Here is a 26,813-nt window from a genome sequence, read left to right as displayed (position 1 = left end):
AGGCAAATATAAAATAAAATATTCTTAACAGGCTGGGCGATTAACTACTGGCACAAACTGCTAGTGGAGGTGGTGGATTGTTCATTTCCAAAGTGCTCAAGATGGGATGTCTTCAGAGAAGATGCTTTAGGCCAAGCGGAGGTTATCTGGCCATGTGCAGGTGCGAGAGGGTAAAGCCACAGCCTGCACTATACCAGGGGCCGGACTACGTGATCTAATGGTCCACTTTGGCCTTAAAAATTAGGTATCTACATGAGTCAAGAAAAGTTTTAAATTCCTTTCTTCTATAGTAATATTTTGCTTTTAGGCAATCAGCTGCGAAGCAAAACGTGGAGCGGTTTACTCAAAGCCCTGGTTCAGCCACGCTGACCCGGCTGATGAAGGGAGCAGTGATTTCCCCTGTCGCAGTCCAATGCCAGATCCAGTTTAGAGTTTTTTTTCTTTTAATTCATTCTTCCTCTGGACTTTCTTTCTCTTCAACAGAAGAGAAAGAGGCTTCCCTGTGCCTTTGAAGGTAAAGTTACTCACCCGAGAGGCAGCTACGATTTTTGCTTTCTGACGAAGGAAGCATGTTGTTTTCTCTTTTGATTTTTACCCCAAATACGCCCCACAGCCTCCCTCACCGCAACTCTTTGCTCTGCTTTTCCCAAACCCTTCCACCGACTGCTGCCTGCTGAAAAGATGAGCGATGGAAAACTTCATAGTCATCTTAATGGGAACGAGTCTGGTGACATCCTATAAAACTGTAATAATTCACTTGCACATTAGGGTTGCTCTAGTTTAAAAAAAAAAAAAAAATATCCCTTTTCCACTCGCTTTTGTCCTGGAGTGCCGCTGGGTAAGAGGAGCGGACTAAGGGCCTCCATGGCGCGGCGGCCACTTTGTGTTTTAACCATTATGCCCTAGATGATGGATAGTTGTTAACTCTGTTTAATTTAGCTTTTGCCAACCCTAGAGCTGTTTCCCCTTTTCATTTTATTGCTGCTGGAAAGTCTCTGTTGGTTTTGGTAATATTGCTTTTATTGGTGTTTTATAAGAGAACAATGCCCAGTAACAGGGGAGTTGCCATTAAGTGATGTCTCATGGCTGGGTCTTGGGTCCGTGAGAGGTGGTGGTGGTGGTGGTGTGGGAGCGAGGGGAGCTGGCAGAAGGGTACGAGGGGCAGCACCGTGTGCCAGCGCGCAGCTCCGCAGTGGGGAGCAGCCCCTTCCCAACAAAGCTGCCGCCTGGCCGGGGGCTGCGGGAGCCCTGCACGGCTGTGGTGGGTGCACCCATGTCGGTACCCACTCCCGCTCGCAGATACTTTCTCCTGGGGAAGTGTGTGAGACCGTCTCCCCTTGCAGAACAGCCTTTGAAGGCTTCATCCTCTCCAAAAACCCAGACGAGATTTCCCCCTTGACCAATGCCAACAGAATTGCCCTGTAGAGACACTGTTCTAAGGGAATACCACGCGGGAGCAGAGACAGGGTTACTCTGCCAGCCTACGCTGCTGAAACGAGGAGCCCCGACCCCCCCATGAGCAGCAGGAGCCTCTCTGAGCCCCCGTGCCCCCGCGTGTCCTCCCGAGGCTGGCGGGAGGGTTGCTGGGTTGAGTTCAAGGACAAAATGCTCTCTTACGTCCGGGCTGGTGACCGCTGTCGAGGTGATGCAATCTGTATCTGCTGTGTTTGCAGGATGGTGGCCGGGAAGGCAGAGCCGGCCATGCCGGGGCGGCTGTACGTGCACCCCGACTCACCGGCCACGGGAGCGCACTGGATGCGGCAGCTGGTGTCCTTTCAGAAGCTAAAACTCACCAACAACCACCTGGATCCCTTTGGACATGTAAGAGAGACGTTCTGCGAGGGTTTTGGTCAGAGGTGGGCCCGCGATGCCGAATTTGTGTCCGGACTGGGACGCTTGGTTGGGATGTCACAGTTAATTTAGTAACGAGGAGCAGCGTTCATTTTGTGCTGCCAGTGCAGCTGGCTGGGGAGTGTTTAATGCTGAGGGAGGTGGGCTGCCGTTGCTGCCTGCGTGCTTCCCCTGCTTTTGGAAATGCAGCCTCTGACTTGCTCAGTCGTGTCCTGCCGGATGCCACCGACCTTTTATTTTCTGCCCAGGAACTTTCCAGGCAGCACTGTGGGATTTTTCAGCCCGGCTGTTGCTGCGCACGGTACATACAACTTGCAGAAACAGGTTGCATAAACCCATTAGTTTTCCAAGCTGGCTTTGGCAGCCCTATAAAAGATGAAGTATTTTATTTGGAAAATCTTAATTCATGTGTATTGCGAATGCAGAAGTGGGAAGTACACAGTTGTCTACCACAGTGCATTTAATAACTCGGAACAAGGGCCCTTCCTTTGCCGGGCAAACGCGATAATACGTATAAAAATACGGACCTGGCTGGTTTGCACTGTCTGAGCTGAAAGTCACATAAAAATAAACAAACCTCGCTGGCTGCAGGAAGGGAAGACAGAGTTTAAAATCCTTTTAGGTTTAGTGCCATCAGCTCCTCCTAGTACCACAGGTAAGAGAACCTACTTTGTATCATCAAATGTGTTTTTTAACCTGCCAGTCTTTTAAGCAGCAGCAGTTTGGGGCGGGGGGGTGAGGGGGGCTGTGAATAGGTCCTGCAGAAGGGTGCAGAGAGGGAAGGGCTGTATCTGTCTTGATCAAGCCTCTAAAGAGCAGGTTTTTCACGTGGAGCCAATTGTCCTGATGCCACCAGAAGCCGTACAGAAAGTACAATTCTGACACAGCTAAATCAGACGGAGCTTTATGAGGTTGACTCTAGAGGCAGGGTGACCCTACTAGCTTCAAACACTGCGAAAAATTCAGAGTTTTTGCTGCGTTCATCATTTTCTGCAGATTTCGAACTTTAAAAAGAGAGCGTGCCGATCCCGCGCGTCGCCGCCGCGGTGCCGCGGCAGAGCTGGGCTCTGGCAGGGTGACGCGGTGATAACCCAGCCCTGCGCAAAGCCATCAGCAGCGCCGGGAACTGACCCTCTTCCCCAACCTACTGACCCCAATGAAACATGTGTGAACTTCAAAGGCTAATCAGGACCATTTAATGCTGACGTTATTAATCACAGGCGATCTCGCCCCTTCACTCTTCTTTAAGGGGGAAAGCACCACGGAAATGAAATGAAAGCAACTGCATTAAGGGTTGCACAGTAAAAATTACATAAAGCCCACAAATGCCGCCGTTTCGGTGTCAGCAGCCGTACCAACCTGCTGGCTTTGCACGTGGCATTTTTTTACTCCCGTGTTTTTCCCTTGGTTAACTGTGTAGCTTAATATACGACTGTTTACGTTGTAAAATGTAAACCATAAAATATACAGGATGTTCGATGTGGCCGTAAAACAAACAGGATGTGCAGCGTTGGTTTTGCAACTTTAAACGTTTGCTTTTCCTGACTTTGTCATTTTTTAACTGTGATTTTAACACTGCATTTTAACAAGGAAGATCCACCCCAGCCCCCGCCCTTTTAATAAACGGCCTGTTTGTCCGCCCACAAAGCTTCCCTAGTGACACAGAGGGGACTCCACTTTACATTTTGGGGCAATATGTGTAGCACAATGCAGTGGTCACGCTCCGAGTGAGCCCTGCTCAGTCCCCTTGTGCCATGCGAACTGTCCTACCTCGTACCACAGCCCAGCAAATTCTGTCTCACGCTGCTGGGAAAATGCCTGGAATAATCTATTTTTGGTGCCCAGGTCGCTGACAGCCTGCCTGGCTAGATGGGATTTAGCCCCTTCTCAGGCAGTTCCTCGTTAGGCTTCTAAATTAATCATCTGCTTTAGAGAAGCGGTACTCTACTTGCTGCTGTGCGTACGGAGCAGACCTGGACTCTGTACCAGGCGAGCGTGAGTTTTCCTGTCAGCTCATCCCAAAAACTCTTCTCTGGCTGTTGCATGGGTGGCCGATGTCCCCGGGACAGGCAGTGCCTGCGAGGTGTCTGCCTGGCACGGCACAGTCCTCCCAGCCCGCCTGCAAAGGCATTACATTATGAATAATAACAACTTCTCATTTCTAGGAATTTGTTCCCAGCGATTGCAAACGCTGTCTTAAAGCTCCCTAAGAAAAACAAGTCAGAAAACCCACAGGGTTTGTTTGCCTTCTCGTGCTCCAGCGAAGCCTGCCTGCCATTTCCTTTTGTCTTTGATTTTCTCCAAACCTCAAAACCACGCGGAACGATGATTTCTGCAGGCTTGCCGCTGGTGCTTTTTTTGGTGTGCGGGCAGCTGCCCAGGCAGAGCCGTGCCAGCTCGCCCGCCCCGGTACCCTCGGCCGCTGCGGGTACCCGCAGGTGTCGCAGCACCGGGCTCCCTACCTGGCTCCCACTGTCCTGGGCTCCAGCTCCTCCCGGCAGCCCAAAATCCCTCAGATCCCGGCCCTGCCCGCAGCTCTTTGCTGCGTGTGAGCGATCCCCACCAGCCCCTGCCATGCTCCGATGCACGGAGCTCGGTCAGAAACTGCTTGGGAGCAGGAGGAGCAAGGAGGCAGGGGACAGGCACACGGCAAAATATCTTTGCGCTAAATATTCCTTTTTCTGCATTAACCATTTTTTTGGCAGACGCTTATTTAGGGGGAAAAAAAGAACAGAGCTCTTCCAGCTCCCCTGACCGTTCACCTACCGATTAACACCGAGCGCGGGGAGCTGATCCTGGGGGGCAGGCTGGGGCGTGCGTGGTGTTACAGGGGTCTCGCAAGAAGGACGTGGTGGATTTTATGGGCTGGTGGTCGCAGACGCGGCTGGGGCACGACAGGCTGCTGGGCTCCGTCCCCATCCGCAGCTGCCCTGCGTGGCGTGGGGGGGACCCAGGTTTGAAGGGCGAACGCATCGCGGCGTGGGGCGCAGCTCCTCTGAGCCTGGCTCCGGGGCACCTGGGATCTCACCTGGAAAACGGACGGGCGGCAATTCCACAGTATTTCAATGAATTCGTTGATAAATGAATCCATGCCCCGTCTGCGTGCACTCTAATAGCTGCTTACCATCAGGGACGAGCAGCCCCACAGAGTTCATAAAGAGAAGTGTAGGTACATTTGAGGCTTAAAATAAGTAAGTTAAACAGCTTAATTAATAAGCCGTGGAGCTGAAGCCCTTGCTGCAATCCACGGAATTAGACTGAAGATTATTTACTGTGCTGGCGGGAGGGGATGCCTTACCGGCGGCGCTGGAAAGCCTCGCTTTCTGACACCGAGCCCATGAAACCCAGTCACCAACCGTTCCTCTTCAGTCTCAAACCCCACGCTCCTGCTTCTTCCACTGGCCAGTTATCTATTACGGTAAATTATTAGTTACAGTCAGAGGCATGGGAGGCATTTTGCAATGCAGACACATAAAACCGTGCAGATTTTAAATAAGAAATTAAGTGCAGAGCTCTGTAATCTGCCTGCAAACCCCTCTGGTTGAGCAGGTTTTGCGGCAGGTAAGCCTGTGCCCAGCTCACGCACCACGGCCTGAAAATGTGGGCTGTATATTTTCCTCTTGGGGGATTTTTCGACCATGAAAGGCTTCTTTCACACCAGGCTTAACAACTGAGAAATGCTCATGTTGAGAATGGATTAAGAAATCAGCAGCCGCTGTAATGTTTAGCTATGGCGAGGTCTATCTGATCCTAAAGAAAGCATTGTAAGCCACCTATGCTTAGAGTAAAATCTTAATTTATGTATTTTCAAATCTTTACATGCAGAGATAATCAGCCTGATAGAGCCTCTGATTTACGCGGGGCTGGTGAGTGACAGGGTTAGTGATTCTGGCAGAGCCGATGCTTGGCTCTCTAATGCCACGTGAATAACAGGCAGTTGCATTTAGTCTGTCTGCGGAGACGAAGATCCTCCCTTAGGTGCCAGCAAGCTGCGCAGGGGTGGCACAGCCCTTGCCCGTTCCCAGTGCATTCTGCCTGGGAAGCACCCAGCTGTGTTTTCCAGGTGAAAAACGGGAATGACGCCTTCATCATGAACCAGGTTATATCATTGCAAGTACTAACAGATCCGTTGGCTGATAGCAGCCATAGATGATGCAGAAAAAGAAGCTCTCCATCAGAAAGGATAACATAATACCCCCGTTTCTTTCAGAAGGTTAGTTCAGGGCATATGGGGAAATGTTGAGCGAGTCCTGACAAGTATCTCTGTAGTGATAAATGCTCCAGAATGGAATTCCACTTTCTTCAGAGGTTTAAAGTATGTAAACAGCGGGGTGGAGGGCGCCCGTGAGACGGTCCTTATGGCCGACGAGCTGCGGGGCAGCGCGGGCAGCTCCGGCTCCTGGCCCCAGCAGGTGAAGGATGCTCAGGGCGGGTGTGAAGCCGCCGAAGGGGCGGGGGGGGGGGGTTGCTGGGGGGCTTTGGCTCAGACCCGTGGTGAGGTTGTTCTCCTGTGCAACTCGTTCCAGTTAATCAGGCGTTTTTGTTATTTCGCTCTTCAGACTTTACTTCATCTCCTGGCTCAAGGTGTTGTTTAAGCTGCTGAGACTGGCAGCTCCCCGAAGCGGAAAATCATCTCTTTTCTGCTTGCAGTGCCGAGCACGAGTGCCTGGGGCACGGCGACGGCGCGGATACTGTAATAACCTCACAGCACGCTCGAGCCCTCAGCCCCGGCTCCCTCAAACCCTTGCAAGTGGTCCCCGGGGCTCGAGCAGCGGGCAGAGCTGGCGAGGGTGCCAGGAAGGGTCCCTGCTCCCACGGGGTTGCCTGGGGCACAGGGGCCATCTGCCCCGCGGTGCCCGCAGCACCGGGCGGCACGTCACGCTGGACAGCCAACAGCCTCGCGGCACAGCCAGCCCTCCTGCTAGTGGTACATAGTAATGTGCGTACAGGCAATAATAATGTGTGTAAAGGCACATAATAATGTGTGTAAAGGTACTCAATGTACCTTGAGGGGCGGTGAGGATGAGCAGCTAGGGCTAGAAACCGCCCAGCAAGGGTCGAGCAGTGTCCTTAAACACGAGGGCTGCTGCAAAGCAGCAGCGGCTGTTAATTAGGGCAGACTTTAATTTGGTTTTACACTCTGTACATGATCGGTAGGGAGGCCACGAGGATGCCATTTAGGCATCGGCCAGAGGACTGGCCATGAGGAGTGCCGGCTTTCGGTGCAGCGCTGGGGCGGGCTGCGGGTCGGCGGCTCCTGAGCTGTCTCCAGGGACGTGCTGGCAGCGCCGGAGCCCAGCTTTGCTTGGATCTTTCTCCTGAGGACCCTTTGACGGGGGTTTTCAGTCTCCAGAGGAGTTAACGATGAGCTGGATGGCAGCTCCGAGGGAAGCCCGACTCACCAGATGCGATGTATCTGGAAGAAAACCCGATCTCACTCTCGGGCCCCCTCTTCCCCTGATTTTAGGCAGGCTGTGAACACGCAGAGCCACGTAAGGCCAGCGCTCGTAGGTGTGGAGTAACGCTGGAAAACAGCAGAGGAGCAAGCACGTCACATCAGGGGTTTCTGCTTTTGTTGTTGCTGTTGTTGTTAATGACTCCACTGAAATTAAACCTCTGCCAGAGGACTCTGCCTTTCTCATGGGCTTCTGCAGCCAGGTCAGCTTGGACAGGGCGATAGCATCACATCAGTATTTCTGGCAGGCTTCAGCTGGGACTGGATCAATTGGAAACTATTTTCGATTTTTTTACAGAATATATAAAGATATTCCTGCAAGGAAAAAAAAAAAAAAGACAAGTAATAAATGAAGATTACAAGTGGAGGTTGTGACAAATAACAGAATAACAGCAGAGATTTAACCCCCCCCAACACTGTACTGCTGAGCTTGGTTATGTTACATACCCTGGACCTACCTCGCTCCTTGGCTGCTGACGGAGCATTTAATTGCCATAATGGTCTTTATCTGCTTTTAAAGTGTGAGGTTATTTTAGTTTCTGAGACGTAACCTACTGAGGTTTAAAGGTACAGGATATTATAGATTGTCTGTCACCTGTGATGACATTTTAAGTGATATTCCTGGTTTTCTTGACCCAAATCTGCTATTTACTCTTTAATGTTGATGAGCTTGTTATTTCTCTCCAGATGTATTACTTGCACACTTGGTTTTACCTGATTATCACTGAAAGACTTAATTTTTCCCCTAGTATTGGGGTTTCCCTCTCATTTTTCTATTAATTCAATTTTAGTGTTTTTCTGTCTTTGCTCATCAGGCGCACTCAGGCACTTTATTTAGGTTAACGTCCCAGTAATCTTATGAAACCCTAAATCTTATTTAGAACTTTTTTTTTATTTGTTTGCTTTTATGACTTGCGGCCAAGCAGTTTCCTCGCTGCGCGCTGGTATGAGGTTTACGTGCCGCCTCGGCGGCAGCGTCCCCGCAGCCCTGGATCGCCTGCGGCCAAAGGGACGGGGCCGCGGCAGCTCCCAGGCAAAGTCCTGGCCGGTGGGAAGAGCCGCGGCCTCGCTGGCTGCACCCCGCTTGTCCTCGCTTAGAGCAGCGCTGTAGTATCTCTGTAGCAAGAGAGCAGTTGCACATCCTTATTCTCAGCTAAAAATTTCTTTTTTTTATATATATATAAGATTATATATATATGTATGGTATCTTCTCTCTATATATGGTTTCTTATATATATATATATATGATTTCTTTTATATATATATAAAAATATATAAGAATTTCATAGAGATATATATATGCGTCCCATTACTAAACTAACTTTTTTCTCAGTCCATTTAAAACTTGAAAAAAATCCTTTTGTCCAGCTCCTAATTTGAAGTGAATTTTTTTGGCGCATCACTCAGTCTCCTGCTGAAAGAATATCCATGAAAAGGTTATTTTTTTCTTTTCTTTTTAACCGTTTATTTTAGGAAATGTCTTACAGCTAATCTGAGAGATAGTGGTGCCCAATTAAATTATAAAGCCTGACGTGAAGTTTTACATTGTCTGCTTTGTTCCTGGAAAAAAAAATAAAAATAGGAGTGGTGCTGTGTGCCGCTGGGGATGGCATGTGTTTCGCAGGGATGAACACATCGAGTGCGCAATTTAAATAGCTGGGTAGGAAACGACCAGCGGAGTTCTTAGTTGAACAAAAGATTTACATCTTTTGTGTTAAATCTCTTTGTTGTTACGTTACTGGTTTCTATGAGTCAAATGCAGTGGATTTTAGTAAAGTTTAACTAGAATCAGATCCTGAGACTGTCTTCCAGTCTCGGGTGGGGAGCTGGCCTGGAGAAGGGCAAGCGAAGATGTCACGGCTTGCCAAAGACCTTTCGCGTCCACGGGTGACACGGGGCCACGCGGCAGCGCGAGGCAATGCTTGGGATGGCACCCAGTGGGTGTGCCAGGGTCCCACACCTGGGCTCTGCCCCGTCCTGCCCGGTCAGAAACGTGTGGAAGGAAAGGGCTTCTCACAGCAGAGCTGTGTCGTGCGTCCAGGAAATACTACCACGAATTTCAGCTGACATTAGATGAAAAAAGACTGAGAAAAAAATTTAAAATAAAATAAAAAAAAAATCCCAGCTTTGGCCTTCTCGTAAGGAACAGTTTGTCTGAGCTCATGTTGAATCTTTTCCCAGGATTTTCCAGCCTTTCTTTTTTTCCCCATTGTGCGGATTGCCAGGACAAACGTGTGGGTTTGGGAGGCTCCTCCTCCGGCAGCGCTGCGGGGAGCAGCCCCGCTGGCTTCAGGGCTGGGGCCGGCTGGGAAGAGCCCATTCCCACCGTCGGCCGGGGCACCGCCGCACAGCCCAGCCCCAGCCTGCTCTGGGAGGTGGCCTGGCTTCGAGCAGAGCGAGGTGAACTGGTTCCTGGAGGTGACCGAAAATAAAGAGCGTGAGGTTTAGGTCATTTTAGAGCTAGCTTTTTAGCTGCTGTAGAGGTTGTCTGAGTATAGTGTTTTATTTGGTTGAACTCGGTGATCTTAAGGGTCTTTTCCAACCTAAATGACTCTAGGATTTTCGCTGCTTGCTTTGGGGTGATGCATCTCCGCAAGCTGTCCCGGGGCGGTGGCACTGCGCTCCCATCGTCGGTCCCCGCAGGCATCCCGTTCATCCCAGGCAGCGCAGCCGGGGCGACTCCCGGTTGGATGCTGTGCGACGTCGCTGAACCATTTGCTCATAAAGAAAAGTAAGGTTTGGGATTGCTTATACCGTCAGATGCTCTAAATATTAATCGAGGCAAACTGCAGCGGTGGTTGAGGTTCTGGAAGAGCCTCGTTGATTAACGCGCTCTTTTTTCCACGCCGGAGACTGAATCGTCAGGTTTTTGTTGGGGTCCTTCGTGCCCCGGCTCAGTGTCCTGGTGTGGGACAGGGGCCAGCCTCAGCTCAAAGGCTTTTTTACTTTAAAAAGAATAGAAGGAAGGAAGAAAGAAGCAGAAAATATATTAAAATGAGAGATTTTATATTAGTTATGTGATCCCCTGGGAGCAACCATAAAATTATGTGGCTTTTTCGTAGCCATTTACTATTCAATATAAAAAGGGTAGTTGCCATAACAACCACTGCATCATATGACATTTGATACCTTGGCGAAACAGGGAGCGCTCTTAAATCAACTCCCCAAATTTCATATGAAAGTAAATACATTTTACTGGTGATTTCAAGGCGAGTTTGCATCGCGACAAGCAACGCGGCACCATTACCCCGCTAAGCTTCTGGCCTCTGGGCCCGATCCTGCAAACTGGCAAACGTCTTCAAGCCCTGAAGCTGACATTACTCAGCAGTGTGTGAGATTAGATGCTAAAGGAGTATGTTTTCCTAAGTGAAATTAAATGAAAGGAGCAAATGACACCATTTTTTTTTTGACATTTGCTGCTGACTGGGGAATGCCAAAAAAATAAAGAAGTTGGGCTATATTACAGCTTAAGTTCCAGCTGCCAACTGTGTGATCAGCACAAAGGAGGGAGACGGGGAGGGAGGGGGGGAGAGATGTTTGTGTAAGCTCACATTGACTTTGGAGTTTGTCTCTCTCGCAATCTGGTCCGCACGTGCAACATCGAGGGGGTAGAAGTGACATCACCCTCGAGATCCGCTTTGGCTCCTCTCCGGCCAGCAATAACGGAGTTACGCGGTGACGCGGTGGGGGGGTGCGTGGGCAGGGGGAGGCATCCCTGCGAGCTTCAGGCTGTGCATCACGGCGACCGCCTCGGAAGGCCGGAGATGTAAAACGTTTCTCAAGTGACCGAGGAGCTGGTCGGGTCTCACCCGGCGCAGCCTGGGGAAGGTCCCCGCCGTTGGGTCCCCGCAGCAGCGCAGGTGGTTCGTGACGGCGTTTTGGTGCCACCCACGCTGATGCTCTTGAAGATGAAGGTTGCCATTACCCACATGGGTATTTTTTAGCAGACTTTTTTTTCCGGAAAAACATGTATTTTCCCAGCAAAGAGAGTGCTTGTGTGGCAGTGGTGGGAGATGGCATCCCCATGGGGCCTGCGTCGGGATGTCAAGCCAATACTCACTTCCTAAACTTGGGGTTGTCCATCTAATTTGAGGATTCCGATAGGGATATCTGTTTGATTTGCCTTTTGTTGGGTCGCTTGGTTGTTTGGTTTTTTTTTTTAATACAGAAAAAAGTTACATTTATTAGGCTCTTGAATGTGCCCCCGTCTCGTGTAAGCTGAGCTGTGTCTTTCGTAGGCAAATAGACACGACCCCGAGATGCAGAGAGAGATGTTCCGTTACTGAGCCAGCCTGCTCCAGCGCTGCTCAAGAAACACTGTCTTCCTGTTTCCCTTCCTAACTTTGTACCCTTGTCCTCCAGCACGTTAAAATTCCCCCCTAACCCATACACCAGTAACCATTTTCCGTGGCGAGACAAGACAAACACCGGTTCTTTTTTAGAAGCTAACCTACTTCGAACTACCTACATATTGTACCGAAAACAATATTAAAATGTATGTGCCAGTGTCTGACACTGACTTGATCTCCCCGTGCCCTCGCAATGAAAAAGATAAGTGCAGGGAAATCTAAAGTTATTGGTTTAGCATCACCTTGGATGCTGAGAGCTCCTACATCACCTTCTGTCCTGCTCGGTGCTGCTGCTGAAGCCCTTCCTGCCCAGCACCGACCAGCAGCAGTCGTGCTCTGTCCCATCAGTTAAAATACTTCTCATTTTTGACACAATTCTTTAAGTTAATCTTTCCACTGATGGTCGTCATCGGAGTGGAATTTACATTTGTTTTGTGTATTTTTAGCCAGTGACCAGTTTTCCACAGCAGCCTTGAAAACTATTTAGCCTGAATTGTTGGCATTTCACTTTGCACAGGCACACTGTTTTGCAGCTTTTGGGAGGGTTTTTTGAATGAGTTCTAGGGTTTTTGAACGCACAAGGCTTATACCAAGCACAAGTGAGGAGGGTGCGTGTGCAGACACAGCCTCTGTACACGAGTTCTGGTTTTCAAGCCCGTGAAATGTTGGCTGTGAGTAGGCAGAGAGTGGTCGCTGCCCCCCAAAAGATGTGAGCGGTGACCCACGCAGCAGGCACAGGCCATCCAAAACAGCACCGCGACTTCCCATTTTCATCCCCAATCTGACGCGCTGACCGCTTTGCCACATAGCTGAAGGGTTTGTTCTTCGTCATATGAGAATGGCGCATTTTTATTTGCTTTGCTGGAAGCTGTTCCCCATCCACGTCCGTGGACACTGACTCGATGGAGTTAACCTCAGCACTCTGCGGTTCTCACGTCTATTAATCACGTTTCACGGCCAGTGATGACTGTTAGGCTTTGATCTGGCACATCTCAAGGAGATCTCCTTTCACGGTCTGCGCACTGGAAGAAATTCGGCACTTTCTAACGGGCACTTACAGTGAGACGCGTGGGCAAATAATCACTTTGGTGCAAGGGCCAGAAATGCCCAACCTTGTAAATGCACTGGGCTAAATTAAGCCATTTAGGGTTTGGTTTTTTTTTTTTCCCCCCACAAACACCCCACAGATACCAAGCAGGTCACGATGAACCTCCAGGCAGGTTTGCAGCCACAACTCTAACCCTGAGCGTCTGTCAAAAATCCTTTCCTGAATCCTTCTATCAGGCTCCAGAAAGTAATCTCTTGTTCATTCTGGAAATTGTTTGGACACTTTAGGTTTAAAGAGGTTATAAAGAAAAAAAAAAGAAAAAAAGAAAAATATTTTTAAAGGTGTCATTATAGCCCAGTGGATACTACTTTGGAGGGGGAATACAGACTGTTCATCCAGAGCGTATTGAAACTTGGGCTCCTACATTTCCCTTTGGAAATCTCAGTTTAAGATTATTTTCTTCATCCTGCTGTTGACTTGCTCTGACTCTGGGGACAAGTCACCCGTCCTTGCTAGACCTGGGCAGGCAGGGACAGGCAGTGAGGAGAGCTTAGCACACCCCAGCTGCTGCTCCAGAAAACCATTATTTATCAGCTTGGCTCAACTCTTCATTATTGAAAATTAAAATGCCCCTTCCTATGAAAGCCTCGGCCCTCTGGCGTTATTCGTCTCGGCTTTGTTTTACGAGTGGTCGATACATGAAAGCGGAGAAAAGGCTCCAAACCCAAACCTGAGCCGACCCTCTCAGATCTACACCCTGCACATCAACAGCCGCAAAGTGGTTAAGAGACTTGATGCAAAGCTGATAAAATGCCAAAAATTCCTCATTCTCTCTTGGGGAGGAGGGAGGGTTGTCTGGAACATGTCAACAATAAAAATTGCATTTAAGTGGTATATAATGCAGCCAGCTACTGTGGGCAGAGTTACGTGCAGCCAGACGAAGGGTTTAAAGAGCACAAGCTCCCTAAGCTACCTCCCGTCCCAGCTGGAGCGCACAGAGCAGCGCCGCCGCTGCGAGCTCTCCTCAGCACGGACGGGCACGAAATCGGAAGAGTTCCTGGACACAAATGCTGGTCATGGAGCAAATGTCTTCTGTTTCTTGATAATTCTCATTTAAAATTGGCTAAATCCACCATTAGTGTAAACTGACGCTGCTCTGCTGCGTTGCGTACATCCATCTGTCCATCCATCCGTCAATCCATCCATTCATCCATCCGTCCATCTACCCATTTATCTACCACCAGTTGAAGACACCACCCATTGCGGTCTTCCCTGCTTGGCCCTTGGCCTGTGTCTCTGTCCGGGATGGACACGTCCTCGCTAGCTGCTTTGGGCACCCCAGTGAGATCTCAGCCTGGCTGGACATCCCCTCGCCTCTAGGACGAAGGGGGGGGACAGACTCAATTAGCCAGTTTGGGAGAGGGAAGAAGAGATTGAAAAGCATTATACCAAGAAAACAAGAAGAAAGCAGTATTTCTTCTCTGCCCGGTGAAAGGAATAAAAGCTTTTCTTAAAGCCATTCCATTTCTTAAAACCATTTTCTTCCGTAGCATCTGGGCACATCCTTTCTTTGTGGAAGAACAATGCTGTGGGGCTGGGCTGGGCTGGGTGGCACGGCCGGGGCTCGGGCCAGCCGCTCCCTGCTTCGGCAGCCCCGCTCGGCCGCTAACGCTCCGTCAGAGGAGCCCTGCGCTGGCCCGGCCAGGGCCGTGCGATCCCCGCTGGATCTCACCATCCCTAGCCCCCGCCGTGAAAAAACGCTTGGCCGGCTCCTGCCTCGCACTCGCAGAGGCTCGAGAAGGCGGCAGAAGCCGCGGGGTGGCTGCGAGAGGTGCCCGTGACCCAGCCACCCGCGCCGAGCCGCTCCACAACCAGGAGAGGAAAAAATAAATCTCCTCTTTTGTAGTTTTCTTTTACCAGCAGATAAAAGAAAAACAGCTTGCTTCCCCCCGCCCCCCGTGGTTTGTCTGATTTTTTTTTTTTTTGCCTCTGCTAAACTGTGTATTTTTCAGCTCAGTCAAGTATTTATTAGGAATCTTTATGGACCAGTCTGCTGGTGAATTATATATATTGTACAGCTTCAGCATGAGCTGGGAAAAAAAATTTATGACTTTTTTTCCACCCAGACTGACTCTATCCAATAGCAATAAGAACATGAGGGTTTACCAGGAAAGCTTTAAGTTCAGTTCTGCTTGCCAGAGCAGCAGATACCTCTTCTGTCTTGGTTCATGTACATTTATATAGAGTAATTTTCCCCTCTAATCTGAAAGCAAAGCTAAAGCTGAGCACTAGTGGGCTTTCGTGTCCTGCTAGTAAAGTCTGTTGAATAGCTATGGCTTGTCTCTTTCTTTATTTTTTTTTTTAATTGGATTTCTCACTTTAGCATCAATTGTTTTTCAGATCATTCTTAATTCAATGCATAAATACCAACCACGACTGCATATTGTGAAGGCAGATGAGAACAACGCTTTCGGGTCAAAGAACACAGCCTTCTGCACCCACGTTTTTCCAGAGACGTCCTTTATATCGGTGACCTCCTACCAGAATCACAAGGTAGGCTGCTCTTCTGGCTAAAGGAGCTTAATTTCTGCTGCTGGGCTTTTGCAGTTCGCAGCCCTCTGCTGCCGACGGCTGCGAAACGATCTGCCGAATTGCAGCGGCACGGCGATGTCGCTGCGGTGCGGTGCTGCGCTGAGCAGGATCTGTTTGCTCGGAGGGAGGGGGAGAGCCTATTATGCTGCTATTGTGCAGCAGAAAATGCCTGCTTTAAAAGACAAGTTTCCGTCCCAGCCCTGCGAGCATTAAGCAAGAGTGACGAGCCAGAGGATGCAGCTGAGGAGCAGCACGAACATCGCTGGGCAACAATATTTTGGCAAACCCCGCGAGTCCGGACACTAATGAATCGGCGTGCTCATAACCACTAAGATGTCATTCAAAACAGCAAGCAAATCTAATAATGACTAGTAAAGCTTGCTCATAAATCTGCAGTGAAAAGTAATTACAGTATGTGTATTTAGTGAGACACACGAGGAATGTAATCATAAAAACCCAGCTAAGAGCCTGCTCTGTGGTTAGCACATGAAGGCGGGGGGGGTTGGGGGTTTGGGTTTGTTTGGGGGGGATATAAAGTACGAAGGGTTTGGTTCGGCGCTTTGGGTGTGTGTCGCAGGTACCGTGTGCTCTAGGGTTCGGCTTCTCTTTGTTGAGCGGGTTGGTAGTGGCGGCAGTGGGTAGCGATCCCGGCTGAGGATTTTCCCAACCAGGTGACTAGCAGGATGGACAGCAATGTGACAGTTAATGGTCACCTGCCCGTGACAGCGGGTGCACAGTCCCCAGGAGAGGACGGCAGGCTGGGCACGGGCAGGTTTCAATCCTGCTACCGATGTACCTGCCTTTGGACAAGCTCCTTCCCCCCTGCGGTTTTCCTAACGGTAAAGTCCGACGGCAGGGTCGTATGAGGATTAATTGGAGTTTTTAAAGCACAATGGGATTCATAAATAAAGGTGCAGAGTGAAGTAGCACCGCTGGAGCCCTCCTGTCAGCCTGAATGTGACATCTGCCCTGTGGTACTGTATCAGCTCCTTTTCCACACGTTCATGGGAAAATATACAGGAACAGGAACACATGTGAAATTCTTCCTCCCCAGTAATCTGACCAGAGCTTTTCCTCCTGAGCAGGATGCCTGTATGCCCTTTGATGCTTGAAGCATAGAGCCCTTGCAAGATTTTGCAATTAGTGAGCCAGTTAAAAGACTCAGAGCAGAAACATGGATGAGTGTGTTATGGTAAGACAGGGGGGGAAAAAAAAAAAGTCCCTATTTGGACACTGAAGTGAATCCTGTTTGACAAATTGTAGCTGTTAGTATAAAATGACCAGCTGCCCAAACATGGTTAACCAAAAAGGCTCGAAAGAGCTTATTTAATACCTACTTAAAATGTCTCGCATGTCAATAGTGCCTTTCATCCCTAAGGTTCCCAAAGTGCTTCATAAACTTCGTACTTCCACTGTCACTGCTGGGGGCGGTCAGCAGCTGGCTGAGCAGCAGCACAGGGAGGACCTGGCGGGTTTAGGGAAAATGCCCCAGACGAGCCCTCATTCTTTTTTGGGAAGATCCTGGAGGAGCCGCCCTGGTGCTGCCCAGCTCCGCGATCTGCATGCCGTGGGGGTTGGATGCCGCCCGGCGCGGGGACCATGGTGGTCTGCGGTGGAGGAGCGGGAGGCAGAAGGTCTCGCCACGACCTCACTGTGGTCTCGAGAAAAATCGCAACCTCAGAGAAATATCCGAATGGTTTTACTTATTCTCTTAGGCATTAACAATTGGAAACCTGGGTGGGTATCTTTTAAAAAAAAAAACGAAACCCACTGAACTATTTTTAGCTCAGAAATATCCTGCTAACAAGAAGTGTCCTTGCAAATAATTGTCTTTTGAAACAAAAAAAATGGGTCTTGGTTACAGAGCTGACTGTGGGCTCCCAGAGATGGAAAGCCGCTGGTAGAGGCTGCCCCTGAGTATGGATCAGCGAGGAGGATGTAGGTGTTTACCCAAAACCTCCCTCCTGGCTTGGATGAAGCCAGGGGAAGGTGACAAGGAGGGACCGAAGCACGGATTCTGCTCATGTCAGAGGAAAACCAGGGCCACTAAATAACAAAATTAAATTAAGATGTACAAACCTGATGTCGGGCTGTGGGTTAGGAAGGGCCCTGCGCTTCTCGTGGTGCGTCAGCCGATTGGGAGCGACCCTGGAGCCACTGTGGGCTGCGGGAGCAGAGAGGAAAAGCTCGAGCCCTCGAGGCTGGCTAAATTCATGTGTCGCCACCTTCCTTCTCCATCACGGACACTGGGCAGCTGTTTGCTCAGGAGTTTTTTGGTAAGGGCTATGTTCCAACATTGCTAAAAGCGTAGTCGTTAGTTATAGCAACACTCTTGCAAAATCAGCCGAACGCAGAACTCGCTTGTTATCCTCACCACTAAAAGCGGACGCAGGCTGGTGCAAAGCCCGCGGCCGGCTGGCATGGGGGGGAGCAGGGCTGCGCTGCCTCCGACAGAGAGGGGACCCGAGGGCAGCGGGTCTGCAGGGACATCCCTGTCCCCACCTCCAGCCAGCGTCCTGCCGCGCTGTCACCTCACCTCCTCCTGGAAAAGGTGATAATTGGGTGCCCAAGGAGCTGATCCCACCCAGCGGGGTCCCTTAGTAGGGAAGGACGTCAGTAAGACCCGTTTCTGACCAGCTCTGGCCGTGATGTGTGTTAGACCCGTCTATAACCTCACTGTAAAGCGCATGTTTGTGTGCAGACACTCGTATGTCTCTTTGGGAGGTGGGCGAGGGATGCTTTTAGGAGCTCCTGCGTCTCTCCAAATATTCTGGTGCTGTTCTGGCACTTCGCAGCTGCTGAAACCCGCTCGGATGATTTTGGTCACTACCTGTTGGTCTTTCCAAAATCCTTTGTTAAAGAGGTGGATTATTTTCATTTTTCACTAGACAACCGAGTACCCCTTGCCGGATTCCTGGCTGTTGTATGGCTTTGGTTTGTACCTGCCTCCTAAAGGGAAGGGCTCTGGTGGCGGGGTTGGCAAGGGAAAACTGCATTCACCGCGGCTGTGAGACAGATGAACTACTGAATGTTTTGAAAGGAAATTTCACACATAATTTTTTTCACACAATTTTCATGAAATGGCAGAGCTTTCACAGTTCCCTTACAAAAGCTGAGCAGTAAGCCTAGTCTAAGTAAGTCAATTCTAAGGTATTTGAACCCTTTTAATACACCGTAGCTCTTGGGGGGAAAGGCAGTTCTTGGAAAAACGCAACAGCTTTGTCTCGCCCGAAGACAAAGCACTATTTGAGTTATGGTTCTTTTCACAGAGGAAATATGACTGAATGATGGACATAGAGATATAAAAATTGTTATGGAAATGAGGGAGAGCCACGCCACAAGGAGTAGGGCTCTCTAACACGGAAACATCAGAAACCTTTTGAGTCAGACAAATGCATTCTCTCTGACAGGAGCCCGGAATAAGAACACACTAAGACCCAGACTCAAGGAAATTTGCATTCCTGTCCTCATTCATAACTGACAATTTTGTCAGCTTTAAAAGCTGCTTCTGCAAGATCCAGCACTGACCTTCGCAGCTCAGGTTCTCTCTCTCGGCGCTGAATGCGGAGACGCCGTCTCTGCCACCGCGGCTTTCAGCGGCTGAGACTCGTGGGCTGTGTTTCCCGGGGCGTCACGTAGGACAGGGCACCCAGAGACCTACAGCCTCAGACCTGCTGCCGCGCGTACGGTGCCGATCCCTTTTCAAATGCTTTCTGCTTTCGTTCTTTTAAAGATAACCCAGCTGAAAATTGAAAACAACCCCTTTGCCAAGGGATTCAGGGGGAGCGACGACAGCGACCTGCGCGTGGCACGACTGCAAAGGTACGGCCGAGCGGCGCGAGGAGGGACGGCGGCGAGGAGGTGCTCAGCGGGGCGGCCTCCTGCCCAGCTCGTCGGGGTCGGGGAGCTGCTGCAGCGTGCACGTGTGTGTGCAAGGGTCCACTGAGCCCGGGCAGTGTCTACGGGCAGTGGCCGACACACAGCCAGGCAGCGCACCCTCCAGCCCGTGCCCGGTGCAGAAATAAGCCTTACGGCTGGGCTTTAATCCTCATTCTGCTGCTGATGTGCTGCACCTCTGTGGAGAGGAAGAACTTAAAAGGTGCCTACGCGGTGGGGGCATCACATTTTCCTGTGTTTGAGGGCATTGGGGCTTTTAATGCCATTTATACCCCTGAAAAGCTCTTCCTGTAATTCAGTGACGCACTCTGTGTGTTGTTGTAATGCTTGCCCACGCCCAGCCGAGTGCGACGAGTATGAGTTCATTGTGTTTGGCAAAGGGCGTTGAAGTCGTTGGATGGAGATGTTCTAGGGAAGCCAAACTAATATTTCATCCTCCTGTTAATGCTGATCGCCGTCTAACTGGTAATAATTTTTCTCACCTCCTTTAGCAAAGAATATCCAGTAATTTCCAAAAGCATCATGAGGCAGAGGTTGGTGTCCAGTCACGGCCAGCTTTCAACAAAGCCAGACGTTAACCCTCTTCACGGGAATCACCAGACCCTTCAGCATTATCAGTATGAGAACGGTGCTCACATGCAGTTTGCAGCTTCAGATACTCAAGATCTGCCACTCAACACCTTCACAGCACAGAGAGATTCAGGGCTCTTCTATCATTGCCTAAAAAGAAGAGGTAACTCGAGTTTACAGTTTGAAAAATATCACGGCAAATAAACCTAAGAGCATTGAGAGACTTATCACTAATTCCAGTTAGTTTTGGATCAGTCTCTTAGGCCTATCTTCAAAGATATTGATGTGATCAACAAGTTTTGGAGGGTCAGGGCTGACGAGCTGGGTTTTTGGGCAGTTATTAGTGGTTTTGTCCTGTAGAAGGCAAATTCTGACTCTGAGTCAGAGCTGAAAAAAATTAATCGGAATGCATAATTCAAATGGCATGAAACTATGCTGGAAAATTATCCATTGTTAGAATCCACTGAATTAATAATTGCCTGGAGGAGGGCTTATCTATGCTGAGATGTTCTGACACTGCCATTAGCAGCAAGGAAATTATACACATTCAGCACTTTTCCAGGATGAAGCCATTAGCAATTCTCTCGATGTCTGCAGATTAGTGGGACTGTGGTAGCTGTGTGCAAGCATCCCTTTCTTCTCATCCACTAGTTCTCAAGTTTAAGTGAGCTGTAACTGCATTCTCTTCCTTTTAGTCCAGCATCAGATGAGATCATGGCATGTTTTAAGTTAAACGGAAAAATTTTGCGCAGAAAAAAATCCTTCGATTTGCATGTCTCGTTGGCCACTAATTTATTTAAGCTGTGAGAATCCTCTGATCATGGGCAAATGAAGAATCTAACAGCACCAGTAATGAGGACTGCAAGGCAAATGTGTAATTTCAGCAGATGTTGAATCTGCAGATGAAGTCACTAATTCATCCAGAGAATATTCCTAACAACTAACAGAAAGCTGATGGCAAACGCAGCCACGGTCATCGTAATCTGTAGGAGCGGGGATACAGCGGAAAGCCGAGGGGAAGGGCTGATGACTGGGAAAGGGCTCCTTTATCTGGAAATATTTCTGCAGCTTTTGACGTGAATATCTGGGAAATGTAGAGTCATTTTTGTAATGACAGGAAGGCAGGCTGCGATAAGACCCTTTAAGAGACTTCTTGAATTTGTCAGGAGTAACACTGCAAGAGTGTCAGGGACCTCTGTTATCTGGATGAACGTGAAGTAATCGCTGATGTGAGAATAGTAGCCCAAGTCACTCACTTAACCTGATAAACGTCACCAGAATGCTTTGAGGCTGAGGGGATTAGCCTGACATTTCCAACACAATGTCTTTTTGATGTTGTACATTGTCTTTCCAAACTAAAATGGTTTAACTGGATTAATCTGAAAAAGAGCACCAGTTGTTTAGCGGAATAATCACAGATTGCATGCTCAGCTTCTAAGGGGACTCCATAACCCCCCCCAGGCTCTTCCCAGGTTGCTGTTAAACGCCGTCACTCGGGGAGCTGCTCCTGACCCTGCATTTTTTTTTTGTTTTGCTTTGTTTGTTTGCAGAAAGTGCTCGGCACCTGGACCTGCCCTGCAAACGCTCCTACCTGGAAGCCTCCTCTTCTGTAGGAGACGATCACTATTTCCGTTCCCCGCCTCCGTACGATCAGCAGATGCTAAGCCCTTCCTATTGCAGCGAGGTGACTCCGAGGGAAGCGTGCATGTACTCTAGTTCTGGGGCTGAAATTGCTGGTGTCTCAACGGTCGATGACTTGCCGCCTCCACCTCCCCCCTTGAGCTGCAATATGTGGACTTCTGTCGCACCTTACACCAGCTACAGTGTTCAGACAATGGAAACTGTCCCCTACCAGCCTTTCCCTGCTCATTTTACTGCCACCACCATGATGCCGCGGCTCCCGTCCATCACGGGCCAAGGCTCGCAGCCACCAGGTAACAGCCACTTCAGTGTCTACAACCAGCTGTCCCAGTCTCAGGTTCGGGAGCGCGTTCCTTCTTCATCTTTCCCGAGGGAAAGGGTGCACCCGTCTGTGTGCGAGAGAAAACCCCCCTCTCCGCACCTAAACGCGGCGAACGAATTCCTGTACTCACAAAGCTTTTCCTTGTCGAGGGAGTCGTCGCTGCAGTATCATTCAGGGATGGGGACTGTGGAGAACTGGACTGATGGATGACTCTGACGGCCAAGCGATGCCACAGCCAATGTTACTGCTCCAGGACAGTGTTCAATCAGTGTTGATACCTGTGGGTAACTTGCACTTTGGTGAGACAAATGTGCATTTCCAGAGGGATTTGTGTGGGTGAAGAGCTTGTATCTTCAGACACACAGAGAATTACATCTCCTGTCTCGGTGGGCTGGATTCATCAGTCTCTTACTGACTCCCGAATAAATTAATTCTCGCGTCTTCATTACTGATCCAGTAGGAACCATCTTCATGACTAACAAGTGAAGTAGCTAGTCCTTTTCTTTTGCCTGTAATATTAAACATCCATGAGCAAATTTTGGCTATTTGGGAAAAAAATATGAGCTTCACTTTTACGGTACATGGTTCGTGAAGTCACAGCATCCCAAAACTCAAAGGAAAAAGCGATCTGTTAGGTTGCATAGTTCAAGGACTGCTGTAGCAGCACTTCTTTAGCTCTTTTTAGCTGTAGAAATTCCTTCTTCCTCTGGAAGTGACGGAGCCGTAGGAGCACAGGGGCCAGCGGGGAGGCTCGGCGGTGGGGTCAGGGAGCTGCGGTGCCGCTCCGGTACCTCCCCGGTGCAGCGCAGGGTTTGTGCCATGGCGCGGAGAGGAGAAGGCACCAATGCACAAATGTCTCTTCTTCCTCCCACGACACCATCGTTCATGGCTGTGGGAAACTAAGAAGTGAAGCGTTATGCCCGAGGCCAAACAGCAAATTAATTACAGCGTTAGGAACAGACCCAGTGTCTTCAGACTCCCATCCGTTGATTGAATCACACTTGCTTATTGCAATATATTTATGAAGTTTAAGCTTGAAAGTCGCTAATACTTTCCAGAAATGATTTCTGTATTTGCTGGTCCTTGATTTCTTTCGTATTCAGCTGAAACGTGCCTTTTGTGTTATGTTTTTGTTTTTTTTTTCTTTTGCAACTAACTTGGAAAGAATTGTTTTCAGCATAAAGGAGGCATAGAGGAATATTTTCTTAATCGTGGGGTGGGGTGGGATGAGTTCCCATTACCTGTCAGGCTTTACAGTGTACAAATATTTGTAGAACAGATAAAAATCTGTAACCAGTGTATACATTGCTACTATTGTTTACTGTGGAAGTATCTTGAACTGACTCCTTCAGCGCTGGCTTTGCCTACCGGAGCGTCCCCACGAGGTAAGGAGGGATCGCTCAGCCGCCAGCCACGGCGCAAAATGGCCTCGCGTGGGAAAGCAAGCTGCGCTCTTTCTGGAATGAAACTCCCACTGCCTTCAACTAAAAAATCTCCTGAGCGGGGACGCGTCTTCCTCCGGTCTGCGGCATGTCCATCCTGCCGAGCTCCCAGGCGATGCTGTCCCGAGGGGTTGCAAAACAGAGGCGATGCTGGGAGTTTGGTTCCACTAAAAAGCGCAATATTTAAGCTCTAGTCATGCACAGTGGGGTTCCCCCCCCCCACCCCCCTGCTTCCCAAATGGGCAAAGGCAAAAAGCTGAAATAGAAATTTGGAAGTCGGGAGGTACTTCTGCGTTTTGATGAATCCATTCCAGTGAAGAGAGGCTGATGGATGAGGGCGGCTGCTTGCGGTGAGACAACCCTGAGGCCGCTAAAGCGGAGGTCACGTTTCAACCAGGACAATCTCATACACCCATTCAGCAGACTATGTGTGTGACCGGTGTGGATTTTGTAATCAGATTTTGGAAATCACTACAATTTTTGCATGCTGAATAGCTATTTATATACATATATATTATATATATATATAAAAAAATATATATATATCACAAATGCAGGCCACGTGTCCAATTCAGCTTTGCTTTTTACAAATGAAATACCTAATAAAAATGAATGTTGCAAGTTTTTTTTTTGGAAAGACATCTATTTAAGATTTTTTTTTTATTACACACCTTCGATGTAAAAACTAAGAATTGGTTAGATAAAAAACATATATGCTACAGATAAATCTTTATTAGAAAACCACATTAGATACAGGTGGTATGGAATTTTTAAATGTTTGTTACATAGCATGGACATTTTATTTTACATATCAGAACATAAAGTCATTTTACTACTATAAGCTGTCTCTGGGTGCATTTCAATAATTAGTATAAAAATGTTCCGTGGTGAATTACCGGATGCCTCGCCTCTCTTCTGTCTCCTACTCTCCGATTATACCAATCTCACACTTTCCCGAGATGCACACTTGACTTTTTTTTTTTTTTTTTTACCCATCTCATAGCCACACTGCAAACTTTGACTGCCCACTGCAGGACCAAAGGGGTTTTGGTTTGTCTGTGATATCTTGTGGTTGGTTTTGGTTGGTTTTTTTTTTTAATGGCCACGTGAATGGATCTGAGTCCAGCGAGCACTACCAGGCTGGGTTAAAAGCAGCCGCTGGCCTCGTAACGAGAGGACCAAAACGATGTTCCTGTGCTCACCTGCAGCTCAGTTACAATGCCAACAGTGAAGAATTAAAGGCTGGAGGCAGGGGGGAGAGGTCTGAGGGTGTCACTACCCAGAATTTGAAGTGCTCAGTTCATTTCTCAGGGTGACACTGAATCAACACTGAGCGAGACAAACGCTGGCACTGTAACCTAAAAATTAATGGGGTCAGCAGCCCAGAGTCCAGGTGACAAGCTAGGCTGGATCTTTTGCCTGTTTTACAAATATGATTAACAGAATAACAGTGTCATTTGAAACGAATAATCATCGCTTCTATTTGAAACCATTTTTCATATACTTTCTGCTCATCAATGCAGTATTTATTGATTTAAGGCAGTTCAAAAAGTAACTCCTATAAGGATTGTTCCAGCAGCTTTCAGCTAACACAGGGGATGCAGAGGACACCTGAACATGTAATCAATCCAAGCTTTAACTTGCGAGCACAGAGCAGGCATTGCTTCCAGCCTTTGCAAAGGGCGCAGCCGAGGCTCAGTCCCAGGCCAGCCACGGGAGCTGAGCAAGTGCCCTGTGAAACCCTGTGGCAAATAACAAGCTGGTTGTCACAAAAATAGTACATGGTATTTGCGAGCACAGGACCTGATTGTAAAAGGCTGAGTTAGCACATAAACGTGCAGAATTTGGATATATGCTAATCTGGTCATCTGGGCTCCTTTTATAGGCAATGGAGAGAGATCAGACACTCGGATTAAAATGGGATGAATCATTCTCTAGTGATGATCTTTTTCCACTCAGAGAGGAATCTAGCTCAGCCACTTAGACTAGATTTCCCATTTCTAAATAGGAAAGTTAAGTTAGTGGGATCCCACTTCTACGTGACATTTGTAACAGCTTTTAGATAGCATTAAATAGCGGTCAGCTTACAAATCTCATTCGACCTGAACACAGATCCATAGCTAGCACATCCCCGAAGCACGTTCTGGCTGTATTAATTTATGGAATGGAAACGTGCTCTTCTTTTTTGTGTGGGGTTTTTTTTTTTTTTTTACTGCAAAATTTCTAACCTGTGTATGTATCCGATCCCAAGAGTGAGCTCATAGGCAAGGCGGGCACCCAGGTTCCGTTTCATTCCTTCTGCGTTTCACGTCTGGGTAGGTTGGGCAGTTGGTGAGTGCGACTCCCCGTCAAGCACGCGGCTAGGCAGCATCGTTCCTGGGGACGCCTGCCTGGCAGCGTGCTGCCCGGCCGCAGGCGTTCAGAAACAGAGAGCACAGCAACACCAAAGTATCCTTGAGGATTTGGGACCTGCCCATTTTGGAGGCAGAAAGTTAATGGTCTATTTGTTTTTCAAATCAGAAACGCTAAACTGCGGACATCATTATAAAAAAATCCCTACAACCTGCACAGCATTAAAATAGATCAAGTATGCTTACTGTGTTCGGGCCTGATTTACTACAGTCTAAACAGCTTTTACTCCTCAAGAATGTGGAGAACTTCATGTGTGTGGAGGCTTTTTCAGCTCTAGCTCTTGTTGCATCGTAACAGGGAACGGCAATCCGAGTGCAGAAAAACTAGATCCATTTCAAAGGCAAAAATTAACAAGCGAGGAAAACTTGGATACACACAAGGTCTGTTTTCCATTGGTGTATTCTAATCTGTACCTAAAAGGCTAGAGGATTTTTTTATTCTGTTTTTCTTTAAGGTAGATGTCCAAATTTAATATTGGCGCAAGCAAGTGTAGTTCCACCGAGTCCAGCAGCGCTTATGCCAGCACTGAGTTTGGACTTCACTCTAAATAGAACAAATATTTGTATCAGCTTGCTGAGTATGTGAGTAATACGAATATTTGCCAAAATTTAAACAAGCTAAACTTAAGTCACGCCAAAAGCCCCACCATTCAATTTGGTATCATTGGCAGCTCACAGGCTCAAGAGAGGCCTAAGTCTGGAAGAGCTGGGGTGTTTTTGGCAAACACTAATTTTTTTTTTCTCTCTCTCCACATTTTGGAAAATTTGTGCCTCTCTGTATTAATTTATGATGTCATTAAATAATTCTTTTTGCAGCTTGTATAGAAAGAATGTTTCTTTTGAAGATGAGAACTCCCCTGAGGATGGTTATAGTGAAAAATTCCAGCAGGAGGAAAAAAAACCTCCTCTCTCCTTGGCCACTCACGTTTCTGCAGTAGTGTTTGAACAGCAAAAAATTTACAATATTTTAATTTAAGGACCTGCTCCAAGGAGGTGCCATGCACTAGACTGTGACAAGAGGCAGCCTAAATTCTACGTGATTTGAGGAGCTTTATTGCTGTGATAGTAGGCTGGAAGAGAAATCATGAGCCCGTGCCTTGCTGGTGGAGAGAATAAGGTTTTGAAATTATTTCCTGTCCACAAAGTACAGGATCAATATTAAAAATGAAAGAGAAGAAAATATTGGGACCGGTACAACAAAAGCAAAAAGCCTTGTCCAACATGAACTGTATTTT

The 26,813-nt window shown here is 48.4% G+C and overlaps 1 protein-coding gene across 3 annotated transcripts in view; it reads left to right on the top strand.

Annotated features, from left to right (window-relative positions):
* The window catches only part of TBX4 (T-box transcription factor 4), a 39,502-nt gene extending 16,478 nt beyond the window's left edge, over positions 1 to 23,024 (top strand). For all 3 annotated transcript variants that reach the window (XM_054847936.1, XM_054847933.1, XM_054847935.1), the window contains exons 5-9: positions 1,674 to 1,821; positions 15,104 to 15,256; positions 19,029 to 19,117; positions 19,684 to 19,925; positions 21,313 to 23,024. In XM_054847936.1, the coding sequence (XP_054703911.1) occupies positions 1,674 to 1,821; positions 15,104 to 15,256; positions 19,029 to 19,117; positions 19,684 to 19,925; positions 21,313 to 21,935 (1,255 nt within the window). In that variant the 3' untranslated portion in view covers positions 21,936 to 23,024. The remainder of the gene's footprint in view (positions 1 to 1,673; positions 1,822 to 15,103; positions 15,257 to 19,028; positions 19,118 to 19,683; positions 19,926 to 21,312) is intronic.
* Positions 23,025 to 26,813: the final 3,789 nt, after the last annotated feature.

This window comes from Grus americana, chromosome 19, assembly GCF_028858705.1.
Source record: "Grus americana isolate bGruAme1 chromosome 19, bGruAme1.mat, whole genome shotgun sequence".
In the NCBI taxonomy this organism is placed as follows: Eukaryota; Metazoa; Chordata; class Aves; order Gruiformes; family Gruidae; genus Grus; species Grus americana.
The sequence above is the reverse complement of the archived record's forward strand: the minus strand, read 5'-3'. Positions and strand labels throughout refer to the sequence as shown.